At 36.1% G+C, this 17948-nt stretch overlaps 3 protein-coding genes and 1 pseudogene across 4 annotated transcripts; 3 read left to right on the top strand and 1 right to left on the bottom strand.

Annotated features, from left to right (window-relative positions):
• The first annotated feature begins 1250 nt into the window (after positions 1 to 1250).
• LOC143531406 (vesicle-associated membrane protein 721-like) lies at positions 1251 to 4192 on the top strand. Its single transcript, XM_077026714.1, has 5 exons — positions 1251 to 1481; positions 3191 to 3332; positions 3398 to 3518; positions 3600 to 3662; positions 3862 to 4192. Exons 1-5 carry the CDS (start codon positions 1292 to 1294, stop codon positions 4009 to 4011), a joined length of 666 nt encoding a protein of 221 aa, XP_076882829.1. The 5' UTR covers positions 1251 to 1291; the 3' UTR covers positions 4012 to 4192.
• Positions 4193 to 5444: 1252 nt separating this feature from the next.
• Positions 5445 to 7945, top strand: LOC143531356 (uncharacterized; annotated as a pseudogene).
• Positions 7946 to 10087: 2142 nt separating this feature from the next.
• On the top strand, positions 10088 to 12695 carry LOC143531375 (uncharacterized). The gene has a single exon (XM_077026680.1). The coding sequence runs from the start codon at positions 10308 to 10310 to the stop codon at positions 12693 to 12695; it is 2388 nt and encodes a 795-aa protein (XP_076882795.1). The 5' UTR covers positions 10088 to 10307.
• Positions 12696 to 14669: 1974 nt separating this feature from the next.
• Positions 14670 to 17670, bottom strand: LOC143531357 (protein SULFUR DEFICIENCY-INDUCED 1-like). 2 transcript variants are annotated; one of them, XM_077026671.1, is made up of 4 exons: positions 17538 to 17670; positions 16303 to 16515; positions 15616 to 15771; positions 14670 to 15082 (listed from the first exon to the last, which is right to left on the bottom strand). In XM_077026671.1, exons 1-4 carry the CDS (start codon positions 17631 to 17633, stop codon positions 14678 to 14680), a joined length of 870 nt encoding a protein of 289 aa, XP_076882786.1. In that variant the 5' UTR covers positions 17634 to 17670; the 3' UTR covers positions 14670 to 14677. The 2 variants fall into 2 exon arrangements, with proteins under 2 accessions (XP_076882786.1, XP_076882787.1); XM_077026672.1 differs by lacking the exon at positions 15616 to 15771.
• Positions 17671 to 17948: the final 278 nt, after the last annotated feature.

The following is a 17948-nucleotide window of genomic DNA, read 5'->3' on the forward strand; positions in this document are numbered from 1 at the left end:
ACGCCCCTTGGCTTTGCGCCCCACCACCAAGGGCGTCCCTTGGTGATGTTCCGCGACCACGGTGCCCATTAAAGCCATCAAAGTCGCCTCATAGAAGGTGGTCTAAATGAACAAACATAAACACAAACGTAAATAAACAAGAATAAACAAACAAAGAAACATCGTTGCATAAAGGGAAATTGGATTTTAATACTCCCAACTTTCGCCTATTGGCCGCTGACACTCCCAACTTACAAATTGGCTGCTAGCACTCCCAACTTTTCACATATTTTCTTGTACCACTCCCGTCGTTAAAAAACACTAACGTCGTTAATGTTTGAGCAAAAAGTGTAAAATGGCTAAGTTAAAGGTAAAATCAAAACTTATTTTAAATATATCCCACCACCATCACCTTCCTCCACTGCACTACTACCACCCACTACCAACCGCCACCTCCAGCCACTACCTACTACCACCCACCACCAACCACCACCACCGCCGCCACCACCACCCACCTCTTGCCAACGCCTATCTCCACCACTACAACCACCCACCACCCATAACCACTGCCCCTACCCTCAACAGCCTCCACTACCACCATTACCACTGCAACCACCCACCACAACCACCACCTGGTTCGTGTAGTTGGTGGTGGTAGGCGGCGGTGGTGGTAGTGGGGGTGGTTGCAAGTGATGGCGGGTGGGGCAGTGGTTATGGTGGTTGCAATGGTGGTGGTGGTAAGCGGTGACGGTGGTGGTGGTGAGTGGCTGTGGTGGCGGTGTAAGTAGTGGTGGTGTTAGGTGGTGGCAATAGGTGGCGATGGAGGGAGGTGATGATGGTAGAATATATATATATTTTTTAAAAAAATTGATTTTACTTTTAACCATTTTACACTTTTTGCCCAAACACTAACGGCGTTAGTATTTTTTAACGACGAGAGTGGTATAGGAAAATATGTGAAAAGTTAGGAGTGTCAACGGCCAATTTGTAAGTTGCGAGTGCCAACGGCCAATAAACGAAAGTGAAGTTAGGAGTATTAGAATCCAATTTCACTTGCATAAATAGTATCAAAAAATAATCACACCGTTCCAAAAAAAGTCAAAATTTAGAAACAAATAACAGCTGGACATTCCCGTTATTTCCATCGACTTTGTTACGACCGCCACGTCAACAACAAACCTCCCTTTACTTTACTTTCAGTTTAAGCAATCTCCAAATTCTCTCTTTATTATTATTATCATTTCACTCAATTCACTCTTCCTTCAACAATAATAATCGGTGCTAGGGTTTCTGTTATTGATAATCAATCAGAATGGGCCAACAGTCATTGATCTACAGTTTTGTGGCCAGAGGAACCGTCATATTATCCGAGTACACTGAATTCACCGGCAATTTCACCAGTATTGCGGCTCAGTGTCTCCAAAAGCTTCCGGCGACTAATAATAAGTTCACCTACACCTGCGATGGCCACACCTTTAATTATCTCGTTCAGGATGGATTCAGTGAGTTTTATTTTATTTTATTATAGTTTTGTTTAATTTGATTGTCGGTGTGTGTTTGTAAGTTAGGTTATGTGTACGATTGTAAACGAACCGAACCGAACGAACACGAGCAGATATATTATTATTATTATTATATATTTAGTTATATCATTATTATTATTATTATTATTTTATAAAATTACGTAGTTGATGAGTTAAGCTAACGTAAATAAACGAATGTAAATGAATGAACAAAACATGTGTTTTGTGTTCGTTTTATTGCTTTTATAATGTTAAAATATTATATCTCATGTTAGAAAAAATAGAAAAAATAATTAAATAAATGAACAGAAAGTTTTGTTCATGTTTGATCATTTATTAACGGACATAAACGAACTTCTCGTAATCTTGCCTAGGGGTTCACGAATAGTTTGTTGAACGTTTGGTTTGATTACATGGCTATATTTGTGAGTAAAGGATCTAATGATTTATCACGATTGTCAACTAGTGATTGTGCTTATTTCTTTCGTGAATGGGCATTAACGAAAGTAAATGGACGAACGGAACATGTGTTTGTGTTCGGTTGTTTTAATTAAATCAACAGAGAATTTTGTTCATGTTCGATTGATTATTAACGAACCTAAACAAACTACTGTCTAACGGTTCACGAACAGTTCGCTGAATGTTCGGTTTGTTTACACTACAGGCCTATTTATGTGAGTAGAGAATCTAATGATTTATTGCTATTTTATTAACTAGTGATTGTACTTATTTTGTTCGGGGACGGGCGTAAACGAATGTATATAAACTAACGTTACTTGACTAACGAACATGTTCATGTTTGCTCGTATAATTAAATGAATAGAGAATTTTGTTCATGTTTGATCGTTTATTAACGAACATAAATGAAGTTCTGTCTGAACGGTTCACGAACAGTCAACGTGTGGTCTGTTTACTGGCCTGTTTCTGTGAGTAAAGATTCTAATGATTTATCACGGTTGTTAACTAGTGATTGTACTTATTTTTTTTCTCATTTCAAAATTTAATTTTGAAATTAAGAGTCTATGATGATCATTGCTAGTTTGCTTTGTTTGTTGTTACTATTTGTGTTTATAATTTATGCTGATATTGAGATACTCTGCTCTTCAATTATGGCTCTGTATGCATTTGTTTTCGGTAGCTATGAAGAATATGTCAATATGAGCAATTTAGTATGTTAACTTGGGTAATTATGATGAATTGTGAAATATAGTGAATCAAAGTTTTAAGTACTTAATTGATTTATTATAGTTTCTAGATGTGAATCGTCAATAATAATCAGTCGAGATCGTTTCAGTTTTCTTCTACATTTTGAAATGTTGTTGACCGATTGACCTACTAATGGAAGTTGATTTAGATGTGATGCATAATTGACCCTTTCCTGCTAGATGCAAAAAATCAATTGCGGTATGTTATGTGGAGTATATTGTTATAAATAAAGTAAAAGATAAACCAATAATTAGTATAGCAATATGCACACTCAAATTAAAGCGCTAATGATCACTAATTCTCATCATCATGATCATAAAGTTATACCACTCGATCATTATCTTCCTTATCACCAACACCATTAGTAGAATTAAGAATTTAAATTTGGTTCATTATGTAAAACAGTAAAAGTATCACAGACATAGTGTTATTATTTTCGTGGTTTTATATGCAACTAACTATTAACTTATTAAATTATGAAGCATATTGTGTGGTCGCGATAGAATCTGTTGGCCGGCAGATTCCAATGGCATTTCTTGAAAGAATTAAGGATGATTTTAACAAGAAATATGCTGGAGGGAAAGCTGCAACAGCTGTTGCCAATAGTCTGAATAAAGAATTCGGGTAATCTCGTTTTCTTGTTTTTTTCAAGCTTTAATTTTTAATCTAATAGTTTTCTTTAATTCCAGTCCTAAGCTTAAGGAACAGATGCAATATTGTGTTGACCATCCAGAAGAAGTCAGCAAGCTTTCAAAAGTCAAAGCACAGGTTTCAGAAGTCAAAGGTGTGATGATGGAGAACATTGAGAAGGTGATGCATACGTTTGCCCGTAGATATAAAACTGATTAAAACATAGCGTGTGTCGACTCACTTATAAATAATTATTTGTAGGTTCTTGACCGCGGAGAGAAGATCGAGCTTCTGGTTGATAAAACCGAGACTCTTCACTCTCAAGTAAGTCTGCATACAAATACAAAATTTCAAAATTACAAATACAATTTTAGATCAATTGTTTGCACGAATGTGACCAAAATACAAACATATAATATATAGAAGAAAAACATAACATTTCATGACCCACTGTTTTATGCATGTGAAATGACCAACATACCCTCAACCGGAGACTGATTTTCCTTGTTTTGTAACGTTTCAGGCGCAGGGTTTTAGGACACAGGGTACACAATTGAGAAGAAAAATGTGGTTCAAGAATATGAAGATTAAACTGATAGTTTTAGCAATCATCATTGCACTGATTCTCGTCATATTTTTTTCGGCTTGTCATGGTCTCAAATGCGTCAAGTGAAGGTTTTGTGGCCTACGATTATCTGCTTGCCCATGATTTTGTTTCTTTGTTCTTTTTCAAATTTTTTATTCGACTATAAAAGGTTATACCGTGAGACAATATATTTGTATAGGTTTGTACCTATAAAGTAATTTCTATATATATTGTTATGATATATCTGATGCATGATATGCTCTTGTGCTTTTGTTTCTTGAGGATTGTATCGAGTGGTCTCGTGTTTTGAATATTTGGTTAATGACACTTGGCTCGGGCTAGATAGGGTAGCTCAACGAGTCTACACTAGAATGCAATTAAGTTTTGGGTTGTCATATATAATACGTTTAAACAAATTAAACAAGTTGACCTGCCAACTTGTTTAATTAAACAAGTCGATCCACTAAATTGTTTATTACCCATTCAACACGTTTATAACTTGAATATTATACTCCAAACCGGGGCGCTTTCTTTTGTATTGAGATGGAAACTTGATTATTACACACCAACCTGACATTCGTTTACCTCAAACACTAACTCGTTGAACTTATTGTCGAATCATGTTGTATTAACATGCCTGTAATAAATTGGTAGCTCTACTCTTATATGTTTGAGCTCAACATATATACAACATAGGTACCAACTGAACTAACTATTTGCTATTGTCAAAACTGAATGACATGTGTTCTAGCTTGTTCTATACATTCAATATTGGAGACTATGGAGGCAATAAACACTTCAAATTTATAGTCTTCTTGAATGCCAAATAGTCTATTTGACTTGTCTCACAAGAAAAAAACGCTTAGTGTATATAAGTCTTTTTAACAGTAGATAAATCATTTTTTTAAGAACGAATTTTTTTGTTACTTATGGGATTACTGGATTAGAACCATCACATTTAAAAAAGTCCAGAGCTTTATGTAACTCATTGATACCAACAAACCAAAAGCCCTTAGGTTTTCTAAATAATAACCAGCTAGTGTTATTTGCTTCGGTTTTCTGTTTGTTTAACTAGGTGTTAATTAGTTCGGTTTTCTAGATTGCTTCGTTCAATACCCGTGTTTGACATTCGACTCCACACATTTGTTAGGTTCCGACAACTACACCAAAACGAATATGATTAGACTGCGAATAACCTGTGTAGCATACGATACGAAGAAAAAAATTTGTTTTGGCTTGGGTCTGGTTTTAGACCAGAAATTATTTATATTCTTCATTAATTACTAACTTTGTAGACTTAAGGTTCTGTCCACAGTAAAAATACTGTTCAAAAAAATCTACCGTCTCAAATTTCACCAACACGTTTTTGACATTTAGTATTGACTTGACTGCAGATAGAAGACAGTTAAAATCTCACTTTCATATGATGTCTTGATACATATTTGCCAAGAAGCCACAATGAAAGAACAATGTGAAATGTGTCCCAGAATATATTTATATATATGTATATATATATATATATATTACTGAAACTAGCTTTAAAGCATATTCTATTCAACATCAAAACACCAATGAAGTCATTCTTTATTATTGTCTTTACATTTTTCTTTACAACAATTCACACTTTTGCTTCAAAACAAGAAGCTGATTCTCTGCTCAAATGAAAGACCAACCTCACAAACCAACACAGCACATTATTAACCTCACGGTCACTTAGAAACCGAACCACGACCACCGCACCATGCGCCTGGTACGGTGTTCGTTGCAAAGATCTAGGACCATGACCAAACTCAACCTTTCTAGTTCTAGATTAAACGGTACACTTCTAAAGTTCGCGTTTTCATCTTTCACTGGTCTAACACATCTAGACCTTAAAATAAACAACTTTTCCGGGCCCATCCCGGTTGAAATCAGGCACCTTTCTAAACTCGTGTTCCTTGATCTCTCGCGCAATCATTTCTCTGGAGATTCCACGAGAGATAGGAACGTTAACGGGTCTCCAGACGCTTTTGTTGCGTAATAATAATCTAGAAGGTCATATTCCTGTTTCTTTAGGAAATCTAGACAATCTAGTGATGGTTAATATCTCGTTTAACTTTCTAACGGGCTCAATCCCGTCTAGCCTAGGAAACCTTAGTAAACTGTCTGAATTGCACTTGTTCCTGAACAATCTAACGGGCTCGATCCCACCATCGTTAGGAAACCTGAGCTCGTTAAGGGTTTTATCTTTATACACGAACAAAATTTCGGGCCGGATTCCAAACGAACTAGGAAACATGAATGAATTGATTATTATACAGTTGGGCCATAATATGCTCACGGGTTGTATCCCGGGCTCACTAGGAAACCTGAGAAGGTTAAAGATATTAGATATTCATAATAACTTTCTTTCGGGTGTTATCCCGCAAGAACTAGGAAAACTAGAGGTTTTGATTAAGTTATCATTCGCTCACAACGAGCTAAGCGGTCAGATCCCGGTTTCGGTTGGTAATCTAACCAAACTAGAGCAGTTGTACCTTAATGACAACCGGTTTAACAATTCTATTCCTGAAGAGTTGGGAAACCTGAAGTCTCTAGTTGAGTTGTTCTTGCTCAAAAATGGGCTAACGGGTTCAATCCCGGATTCGGTTGGTAAGCTTAGAAACTTGGAGCAGTTTTTGCTTCATGACAATGAACTTTCAGGCTATTTTCCTGAAACTGTAACCAACTGTGAAAGATTAAGATACTTGGCTTTGAGTAATAATTCGTTATCTGGCTCGGTCCCTGAATCAGTCTGCAAGTTGAGATACTTGGAGATTCTTGACCTCGGGACTAACCAGTTTACTGGCCCGATTCCACAATGCTTGGGTCATTTCAGCCCGACGCTCAAAGTGTTGGACTTGCGGTTGAACCGGTTCCATGGAACCATTCCCACAACATTCTTGAAGAAGAATAACGATTTAAGGAACATAAACATGAACGGGAATCGACTTGAAGGTTCGATTCCCAGGAGTTTGATCAATTGCAGGAGACTTGAAGTTCTAGATTTTGGGAACAATATGCTGACCGGCGGATTCCCACACTGGATCGACACAATTCCCGACTTGCAAGTTCTTGTTTTGCGTGGTAATAAACTCAAAGGCCCGTTACACGCATCCACCACGAAAAGCCCGTTTCCAAAGCTGCGGATCCTTGATCTATCTAGCAATAGGCTTAAGGGCCGTTTGCCAGCAAACTACTTGAAGAACTTTAAAGCAATGATGAGCATAAATAGCTCTGCATCAGGAGATCTTTACATGGATAGACGTTTCATGGCATCGGCAGATTTCTACACGGATCGACATTTCATGTATGATGACACAGTGAACCTAGTGATCAAAGGTTGGAGCTTGGAGCTACAGAGAATATTAATCGTCTTCACGACTATAGACCTTTCGGTTAATAACTTCCAAGGGGAGATTCCCGACACGATTGGACAGCTGAGATCACTTCGGTTTCTTAATCTATCACACAACAGTCTCATCGTTGAGATCCCGACACACTTGAGGAATCTCACATTTCTTGAATCTTTAGATCTTTCTTCTAATAAGCTGACCGGTGAGATCCCTGGACAGTTAGCAAGTTTGACGTTTCTTGCGGTTGTAAATTTCTCTAATAATCGGCTTCATGGACCCATACCGCGAGGTGGACAATTTAATACGTTTGGAACCGATTCATATCAAGGGAACAATGGATTATGCGGGTTCCCATTGATAACGGGCTGTGGAGATGATAACGGGCCATCATCTCCAACACTTGAAGACGATGAAGATTCGAGTTTTCTTAACGGGCTTTCTTGGGAATCTGTTGCTATGGGATTTGGATTTGGGATGTTAATCGGGTCGGGTATCGGATGACTTATGTTTTATTGTGGAAGGCCTAGATGGGTTGCTAGGATCACCGAAAGAAAACCGAGAAAAAACTATGGGACTGCAGGATGGGCAGCCAGGATAGCACAGGCTTCTTAAGTTTCTGATGTTAATTGTTTATTTGACTATAAAAGGTTATACTGTGAGACTATACTTGTATAGGTTTGTAACTATAAAGATATTTTTATATATGTTATTACTAGATTGAGACTCGTGTACTAGTACACGAGTTTTCCAACTAAAGATAACATATGATGCGATAGCTTATTGGACATGTTTGTTTGTGTATATACTCTTAGGATATGTATAGTGGAGGGCTAGAAAATGGGGCGATTTGTGACATTTGGCACCGAGTCAGCAAAGGGAGGATTTTTTTTTCAGGGGTGTAATGGTTTTGTAGCCCCTATATATATATTACACACAGAGAGTTAATATAATAAAATTAAATCGAACAACACTCCGGCGACAAAAACCCATCGCCCCCCCCCCCCCCCCCCGTCGCCCGGTGGGTGTGTGTGTGTTGGGGGGGGGGGGGTTCATGCAAGATATCGCCCCGATTTTGGGGAATTTGTCGCCCACTACGGATTGCCTTAGTCCTCCACTTCGGTTTCAATAAAAATAAATAATAACTAGGGTGTTAATTGATTCGGTTTTCTGTTTGTTTTGGTAGAAACTATTACTCGAAATCATTTTTCATTCTAATTATCCGGCCTATATGAAACGAACCATGTTTAGATTTCCAAAACCGAAAACCAAATACGTAATTTAATTTTGTTTTAAAAGGTTCCGATTTGGTTTTCGACAAATTTAACTCTTGGCAATTTCCTATCGGTTTGAGCCATTATGATTTATTTGTCTGTATTTTCTTTAGGTGTGATCATATGACTCCACACATGGTTAAACCTAGATTCTAACATATAATTAATAATTTTGTTTAATGTTAGAACGGTTCAGCAGGCTTTTAATTTCAGTTTAATGACTGATGAAGAGAAGAACAACTTGATTGTGGAATTGTGTATTTATTGCGGCCACTAGAGTCTCGGTTATATATATGCAATCTTGAAATAAAGGAACGTTGGAAATGACCGTTAAGACTTAAGACCGTGTGTAATGGACTGTCTGGGGACCGTTTTGGTGCCAAACGTTGTGTAAAAACGGTGTGGAGGGTGGAAACTTGAGTACAAAACAATGATTGTAGGAACATTTTACCACTACATTTTTTGTAAAATGTCCCCTTGCTTAATGGGACGTCATCATGACTACACATGTTCTAACCATGAGATCTTCAGTCCTAGTTGCATGGATGTAGGCGGCGGCTTTATAGCTAGCAACTGAGAAGAGAACCAAGATTCAAGAAGCAGCATAAACAGAAGATGTTGGACAACCATAAGGCCAATTAGAGGCATTGGCATAGCTTAGTTGGGGCCGGGGCTACCGATTTTTCGCTCGGTGATGTAAATTTATACTTTTTTTTTACCGGAAATTTTTATACATAATGTAAATTTACCCGTTTCAGACGGAAATTTTGAGCCCGGTCCCCTTCGTTTTTCGCCCGGTAGTGTAAATTTATCCATTTTTGCCCGAAAATTTTATACATAATGTAAATTTACCCTGTTTTCGACTGAACTTTTGACCCTGGCCCCTCCGTTTTTTTGCTCGGTAGTGTAAATTTATTCTTTTTCAGTCAAAAATTTATATACATAGTGTAAATTTACCCGTTTCCGACCGAAATTTTGAGCCTGCCCCCCCTCCCTCTAGTTTATGATTTTTGTATACACATTGAGTCCGGCACTCCGGCTCCCTCGACGTGTATGCCCAAGCTTCGTCACTGATTTGAGGTGCACAAAAAAACCGGTTTCGAACCTGAGCTGACCCGACCCTACCCTACCCCCGGGTATGGACCGGGCCTTGGATTTCTCCCCAGAACTGTACCCGGAACCTGAACCAACCCGGGCCCGTTGGAACCAGTTCCACCCCCTGTCAAAACCCGACCCAACTCTACCTGAAACCGGAAAACCCGGTCAAATACCCGACTATACCCGAAACCGGTTCCTACCTAAACCTGATTTTTACTTTTGTTGACCATACCCCGGAATGATTCTTGAAAATACCCTGTTTGTGCACCAATTACTCAAGAGGCCCACCATGCAAATATTAAAGAAAATTAATTAGGACAATAAAAGAAAAAAAGGATTTTAAAATTGTGAGAACATATAATTTGAACAAGTCCATGATTTGGTGAAGAAGTCAATGACTCAATGTTGTGAACACAGGTTGGTCAAGTCTCACTTTCGTAACATGCACGTAACAGATGACACATATTTTCCAAGAAGCCACAAGGAATGAACAAATGTGAAATCTGACACAAAATATAGATATCAAATTAACAAGTCAAGTTCATCTCTAATATTAGACAATTGTCACAACCAAAAACATACAAATACATTTATATATATTGAAACTTTAAACCATCTTTTATTCAACATCAAAACACCAATGAAGTCACTCTTTATTATTCTCTTTACATTTTTCTTTACAACAATTCACACTTATGCTTCAAAACAAGAAGCTGATTCTCTGCTCAAATGGAAAACCAGCCTCACAAGCCAACACAACCCATTATTATCCTCATGGTCATACAACCTAACCGATACCAACAGAACCTCAAACACCGCACCATGCACCTGGTACGGTGTCCGTTGTAATGATCAAGGAACCATGATCAAACTCAACCTTTCTAGTTCTAGATTAAACGGTACACTTCTAAAGTTCGCGTTTTCATCTTTCACTAGTCTAACACATCTAGACCTTAGAATAAATAATATTTCCGGGCCCATTCCGGTTGACATCAGGTACCTTTCTAAACTCGTGTTCCTTGATCTCTCGTGTAATCATTTCTCTGGAACGATTCCACGAGAGATAGGAACGTTAACGGGCCTGCAGACCCTTTCGTTGAATGATAATAATCTAGAAGATCATATTCCAGTTTCTTTAGGAAATCTAGGCAATTTAATGATGGTTAATATCTCGTTTAACTTTGTAACGGGCTTGATCCCGTCTAGTTTAGGAAATCTTAGTAAACTGTCTGAATTGCACTTGTTCCTGAACAATCTAACGGGCCCGATCCCACCATCATTAGGAAACTTGAGTTCGTTAAGGGTTTTATCTTTATACATGAACCAACTTTCGGGCCGGATTCCTGATGAACTAGGAAACATGAAGGAATTGATTATCATGCAATTGGGCCATAATCTGCTCACGGGTCCCTTCCCGGGTTCACTAGGGAACCTGAGCAGGTTAAAGATATTAGACGTACATAATAACACGCTTTCGGGTGTTATCCCGAAAGAATTAGGAAAACTAGAGTTTTTGATTCAGTTAGCGTTTAGTCACAACGAGCTAAGCGGTCAGATCCCGGTTTCGGTTGGGAATCTAACCAAACTAGAGCAGTTGTACCTTAATGACAACCAGTTTAACGGTTCTATTCCTGAAGAGTTGGGAAACTTAAAGTCTCTAGTTGAGATGTATTTGCTCATAAATAGGCTAACGGGCCCCATCCCGGATTCGGTTGGTAAGCTTAGAAACTTGGAGCAGTTTGTGCTTCATGACAATGAACTTTCAGGCTATTTTCCTGAAACTATAACCAACTGTGAAAGATTAAGGTACTTGACTTTGGGTAGTAACTCGTTAACGGGCCCGGTCCCTGAATCAGTCTGCAAATTAAGATCCTTGGAGATTCTTGACCTTGGGACTAACCGGTTTATTGGCCCGATTCCACAATGCGTGAGTCATTTCAGCCCGAAGCTCCAAGTGTTGGATTTGCGGTTGAACCAGTTCAATGGAAGCATTCCCGCAACATTCTTGAAGCAAAATGATTTAAGGAGCATAAACATGAACGGTAATCAACTCGAAGGTTTGATTCCCAAAGGTTTGATCAATTGCAGGAATCTTGAAGTTCTAGATTTGGGGAACAACATGCTGACCGGTGGATTCCCGCACTGGATCGACACAATTCTCGAGTTACAAGTTCTTGTCTTGCGCGGTAATAAACTCAACGGACCGTTGCATACATCCAACACGAAAATCCCGTTTCCAAAGCTGCGGATTCTTGATCTGTCTAGCAACGGGCTTACGGGCCATTTGCCAGCAAAATACTTCAAGAACTTTAAAGCAATGATGAGCGGAAATAGCTCTGCATCCGGAGATCTATACATGGATATACACATCATGTATGATGACTTATTGGTGCTAGTGGTCAAAGGGTTAAGCTTGAAGCTACAAAGAGTATTAGTCGTCTACACGACTATAGACCTTTCGCTTAATAACTTCCAAGGAGAGATTCCCGACTCGATTGGACAGCTGAGTTCGCTTCGGTTTCTTAATCTATCACATAACAGTCTCACCGGTGAGATCCCGACACAAATGAGGAATCTCACATTGCTTGAATCTTTAGATCTTTCTTCTAATAAGTTGACCGGTGAGATTCCTGGACAGTTATCAAGTTTGACGTTTCTTGCGGTTGTAAATTTCTCTAATAATCGGCTTCATGGATCCATACCGCGAGGTGGGCAGTTTAATACGTTTGGAACCGATTCATATCAAGGGAACGATGGATTATGCGGGTTCCCATTGATAACGGGCTGTGGAAATGATAACGGGTCATCATTTCCCACACTTGATGAAGATGAAGATTCGAGTTTTCTTAACGGGTTCTCTTGGGAATCTGTTTTTATGGGATATGGGTTCGGGATGTTAATCGGGTCGGGTATCGGATGGCTTATGTTTTATTGTGGAAGGCCTAGATGGGTTGTTAGGATCACTGAAAGAAAACTATGGGACTGCAGGTTGGGCAGCCAGGAGAGCTCGGGTTTCTCGAGTTTCTGATGTGTTAGTGCTTATATTGTTAACACCCCCCCCCCCCACACACACCAAAAAAAAAAAAAAAAAAAAAAAAACGGCGCGTCACCTCTTCACAGGTATGCTTATACATTGCAGCCTTAATTCAAGTTCTGGATGGTTAGTGTTAGATTCTTCAACCTACCTTCCTAACGGGCCGGGTCACTTCCTAACAGGTTTTCTAATATGATGCAAGTTTATTGTTAGTTTGGTACTCTATACTTAAAACTGCAATTAGAATTCTTGTACACATATATGTATAAAAGATAAATAAACTAATGCATTTGAGTTCAGGTTTTAGATTTCAAATTCCTTTACATTTGAACTTATGTTTTAGATTTTAATGTTGTTCCTTTGTCAAGTACAATACTCACTATATATATGTGTGTGCATATACTAATTGAGTCTGTGGTATCTTTACATTTTACATGAACTGCCTTATATCTTCAAAAATAAATCATTCATTAATTTTCTCAATTCCAAAAAACTTTAAAACAGAATAAAATGGTTAAAAACTTATAACTAAATGCTTATTGATCTATTTCAAATTACAAAATAAATCAGTGACGAATACATGAATTTTGGGAGGGGATACGAGTCGATCAAAATGGGTCGGTAAAAAAACACAAATGATGATAAAATATTTTTTTTTAAAACAAATAATATTACACTTGGCGCTTTTCTTTTTAAAAAACTTTCTGTATACCTTTTCATAGCTCCTATTCCTACTAACATATGAATAACAATTAACATAAACAAGAAGTTAACTTAAACAAGTAATTAACAGAACATAAACAATAAGTTAACAATCTTTTTATTTTAGTTTTAAGTCTAAAATGTCTTTGTCCACGAGAAGCCCATGTGTTAGTTTTTAGTTACCCGACTCGAAACTTCCAAGGAGTTCAGAAATCCTGGATTGTTCTGTCCGAGCAAGTTTAACTGTGGAGTTCTCCTTGTAACTGGCCCAGACTTCTCGGTCGATGATCAAGAACATACAGTTTTGTTTATTAATCAAACAAAACTTGACACAAATAAACCTTTGCAATAACCTACTATATATACTAAACAAGTACTAATCCTAATTTAACTCTAACTAACATTAATAAACTATTAAAACCTAAGTAATTAAACTAAACAACTTAATCCAAACTTTAAATTCATCTCTTTCTTTGTCCAACACTCCTCACGACCTCAACCAATGAACCCGAAATACATTTCGTATTTGAGTTGGATGATTCCATATTATGTGGTATCAATCGTTTGGGTGGTGGAATGATACGAGATTTTCCTAAAGTGTCACACACTAATTACGACGTTACCCGGGTCCTAAATATTTGAAGCAACATCATCATCCTAGAATAACGTTGTTAGCGCGTAATTTGGTTTGGGTTGATCCTTCGAGCCTATGATGGGCTGGTTTTTCGTTTATCAAGTTGAACCCATAACTTGTTTTACATAGAATAAATAACTTGGTGAACAAGTCAAGCCAATGACTTGGACTACAAGAGATTAATTAATTAATTAATTAATTAGATTTGCTTTTACTAATTAGAACTAGAATATGATAAGTTTTTGTGTCCTAGTCTAACTCGGCTTTCAAATTTAAATTAGTATATATATCCGAGCTTGTGGGTTATATCATAAAAATTGTAATTTTCGAGTTTAGTAAATATTATAGAGATTCAACTTATGATCTAAAATTTTGTTTTTGTGTTTATCGATTCTGGTATCCAATATTTCAGAAACACCAACTAAAACACATATTTAAGAGCATAGTCAAACAACTTATGATAAGATTTTGTACAAGTACTGTTTTTTTACATCATTAGAAATTGAGATCAGAGCAGCAAAGTATTGATCATCAAATATTGGCCCTAATAGCTTTACAACTCTAGCTCTTTCTCATTTATTTCACACTTAATAAAAACCCAAAGTTTTTAAACTTTTAACACCCTATTTATGAAGGAAATTTAACAAGCTATTTGGTCTCTAAAATTTTCAATCTGTTCAAATATGGGCAGTCTTTTTGATCTACTAGGAGCCCATACATTCATCAACTTTTCAAGCCCATTAACAAAGTCATCATCCAAATCCAGTCCAGGAAGGCCCAGTAATAGCTCTGATGTTGGCCTCCACGTTTCGGTCAACAGTTCTTGGGCCCTGTTTCGGGCCCTGATGTCGTCGGATCCCGGCATCTCACCATTGATCACATGATGAAGGACCGAACGGGCTTCATTGTACCGGGCTTGCTTAATTAGGCAAAGGGCCAAATTTTTGGCCTTGTTTGAGTCAGGGTCAATCATTTGGGCTTTTTTGTAGACCACCTCAGCTGCCATGAAGTTGGATTTTTGCATGTAGGCCCATCCCAAGTTTCCCTTTTAATAAAAAAGAAAGTTCACAGTTAGTAAGTAGTTGTTACTCATTGTTCATAACACATTACAAAAGTGTATATACATCTTGTGATATATGGAGTTTGTGTGAAAGTATATATAAACACTAAACTTTCTACTAGGTGTTTCCATCTTGTGAATTTTTTTTATAAACATTAAAAGAGTTTAAATTTAAGTGTCCTATATGGAACACTACTATTAGTAGTGATTATGTTTTTTACGATTAAACTTAAATTATACAATTATGAAAAAAAATAAAAAACCTCACTATTATTTTCTACTTCAAGTTAATTTGTAAAAAAAATCACTAAATAGTAACTAGGATTAATATATGTTCTATATAGGTCACTTAATTTTAAAAAGGAGTTATAACATTTATAAAGAGGTCCATAAGATCGTAACATTTAATGAAAGTTGAGTAATGTTAGATGAAATTTTTTTTGAATGACTGAAGTGAAACATATGAAAAACTTGATTGGTATTATGTTATCTTATGTATGAAAAAGAACAAAATGTACCAGAATTCTAGAAGTTTCTTGTCTGACAGAAACTTGAAACTTCTTGCCATGAGATCTAGCAGTCTTTGTTGGTTTCCCATTAAAAGCTTGACCTCTATAAATCATCCTAAGTTTGTGCTTTAACAACAGTATTTGTTCATCCACTTTCCCACATTTCTGTTCAATAAATATCCAACCACATTAGTATATAAATAGGTCTATTATAATCTTTTAAAACACGTTTGATTTGTTGAGTTAACTGAAATTCAATAGAATTGGAATCTAAATTTTATTCATTACGTGTTTTATTCGTAAAATTCTGTAGAATTAAAAGTTGCAATATAAGGTTCTATTAACTAAATGAACATATTTGTCTTAAAAATGAACATATCTTTAAAAAAATATAGAAAAGGAAATATGATTGTTTTATTAACTAAATGCATTACATTTTAGAATTCTTTCTATATTAAGTTTGAAAGATTCTAATGCTAATTCATACTGACAGACCCAAGTGTAGTGGACGGGTCAGCCGTCAACTATGAAAAAAAAATAGTATCATATATGCGTTAAAATCCTGATCGGCTTCATGAGAAAATATATGGGTCCGCCACTTCTAATTCATAAAATTTATAAATAGTTTCATTTTTTAATATATCAAATGGTATGCAATGTAAGGTGGGTACTATATATGAGCATGTGTGGTTGTACCTTGAATAGATCTATGAGAACATTATCAAGGGATTCTTGTGAACTTTTTGGGCATAGGCACCTAAATGATTTGATGGCTTCAATGGCTTCTTCAGTTCTATCCAATTGCTTCATTACAACTGCCATGTCTTTTAAGGCACTCTCCACTTTATCTCCTGCATTTATTGCCTTCCAAAACCACACTATTGCACCCTCTTGATCTCTTTCCACAAGCTGCACCAATTTCATATATCTCATCACATTAGTTATAATCTTTTTAAATTATATACTGATTAATGTTATATTATGTTAAATTATTTTCTTTTTTCAAAAATAAAATAAATACAAAAATGCAGAATAATAAACTAAGTATTTTTTTTTAAATAAGTCATTCGTTGTTATGGGTAGGATTTTACTAAGGATGGTGGTTTTTTATTTCTTTAACAAAGAAAGTAAAACAAAGTACAAAATCATTGTTTAATTACTAATAATGTGAGAAAACTACTTTATACACAAATTCAATGAGTACAACATATTCTTCTCAAATGTATATGGGCTAGCCCACATGGTGACAAGCGGAATTAGTTTAGAATTATTAGCGGAAAGTAGAATATGAGTAACATCATCCGTTAAAAACTGCAATAGAAATTCATGCATAGTATATTTTAACATTAAAAAAATAAACATGGATGCTTTCTTTTTAATATTTTCATTACCTACCGTTTCAAATGTATATAAATAAGTAAAAAAAAGTAACAGATATTTGTCAAAAATATATAAGAAAATGATGAAGTATGAGTTTAAAATGGATAGATATGAGGTAGTAGAAGGTCAACTATTGTCTATTGAGTAAGCATATAACTAAAAGAATTATAATAATATATAGTAATTGAAGAACAAGATTCAAATTGTAGTGATTTTACAATCAGATCTAATATAAAGAGTGATCAAAACCAATATTTGTAGATATATATACTAAGTAGATCAAAACCAAGATTTGAAGTTATTTATTAGTTGCGTGTAAGACTGGTTTTTATTATAACTCCAGTTTCTGTTGCGTTTGCGTTGCTTTTGTAGACTGATTATGATATATAGTTATTAAAACCAGTCTTTAAAGGCAACTTTGTTCATAAATCGTATTGAATTAAACGGTCAGTTTGTTCATAAATCGTTCTTCGGTTTCTAAAAACATCAAACTGACCGTTTAATTCAATATGATTTATGAACAAAAAATCGCAAAGAAAAAAAGATTTAACCTGAGCATGTTTAGCTCTCACATAAGGACCATCACCATATGGAACTTTATGAATAATATGAAATTGGCCTTCCTTTGTTCTTGAATTCATCTCCATATTCTTCTCTCTCTAGAAACCTTTCTTTCTCTCTCTATAGTACACACATCTATCTCCAATATTATTATTATTATTATTATTATTATTATTATTATTATTATTATTATGTAGTGTGGAGGTAAGAAAATAACAAAATGAAGACACATTGTATGTCCACCTAAACTTATAGCTTCTTTCTATTAGTTTATACATTATCTTTTTGATATTTTGCAATAAACTATCAGAATTTACTCCTTTAGTTATTTAAATATTTCCAGATTAAATTTCTTGAATCTTTTACAGAACAACTAGTTATACCATCAACGTCAAAATCAG

This window comes from Bidens hawaiensis, unplaced genomic scaffold (assembly GCF_021521415.1).
Source record: "Bidens hawaiensis isolate Kalapana, Puna unplaced genomic scaffold, B.hawaiensis_p1.1 tig00009159_1, whole genome shotgun sequence".
In the NCBI taxonomy this organism is placed as follows: Eukaryota; Viridiplantae; Streptophyta; class Magnoliopsida; order Asterales; family Asteraceae; genus Bidens; species Bidens hawaiensis.

What these genes read in the sequence shown, in the direction of transcription:
- LOC143531406 (XM_077026714.1), top strand. Translation starts at nt 1,292, where the DNA reads ATGGGCCAACAGTCATTGATCTACAGTTTTGTGGCCAGAGGAACCGTC. An exon ending in AGTCTGAATAAAGAATTCGG is followed by an intron (nt 3,333 to 3,397) that starts GTAATCTCGTTT and finishes CTTTAATTCCAG; the next exon opens with TCCTAAGCTTAAGGAACAGA. An exon ending in CCGAGACTCTTCACTCTCAA is followed by an intron (nt 3,663 to 3,861) that starts GTAAGTCTGCAT and finishes GTAACGTTTCAG; the next exon opens with GCGCAGGGTTTTAGGACACA.
- LOC143531375 (XM_077026680.1), top strand. Translation starts at nt 10,308, where the DNA reads ATGAAGTCACTCTTTATTATTCTCTTTACATTTTTCTTTACAACAATT.
- LOC143531357 (XM_077026671.1), bottom strand. Translation starts at nt 17,633, where the DNA reads ATGGAGATGAATTCAAGAACAAAGGAAGGCCAATTTCATATTATTCAT. An exon ending in TGAGAGCTAAACATGCTCAG is followed by an intron (nt 16,516 to 17,537) that starts GTTAAATCTTTT and finishes AAATTGGTGCAG; the next exon opens with CTTGTGGAAAGAGATCAAGA. An exon ending in AAGAAACTTCTAGAATTCTG is followed by an intron (nt 15,083 to 15,615) that starts GTACATTTTGTT and finishes TTTTATTAAAAG; the next exon opens with GGAAACTTGGGATGGGCCTA.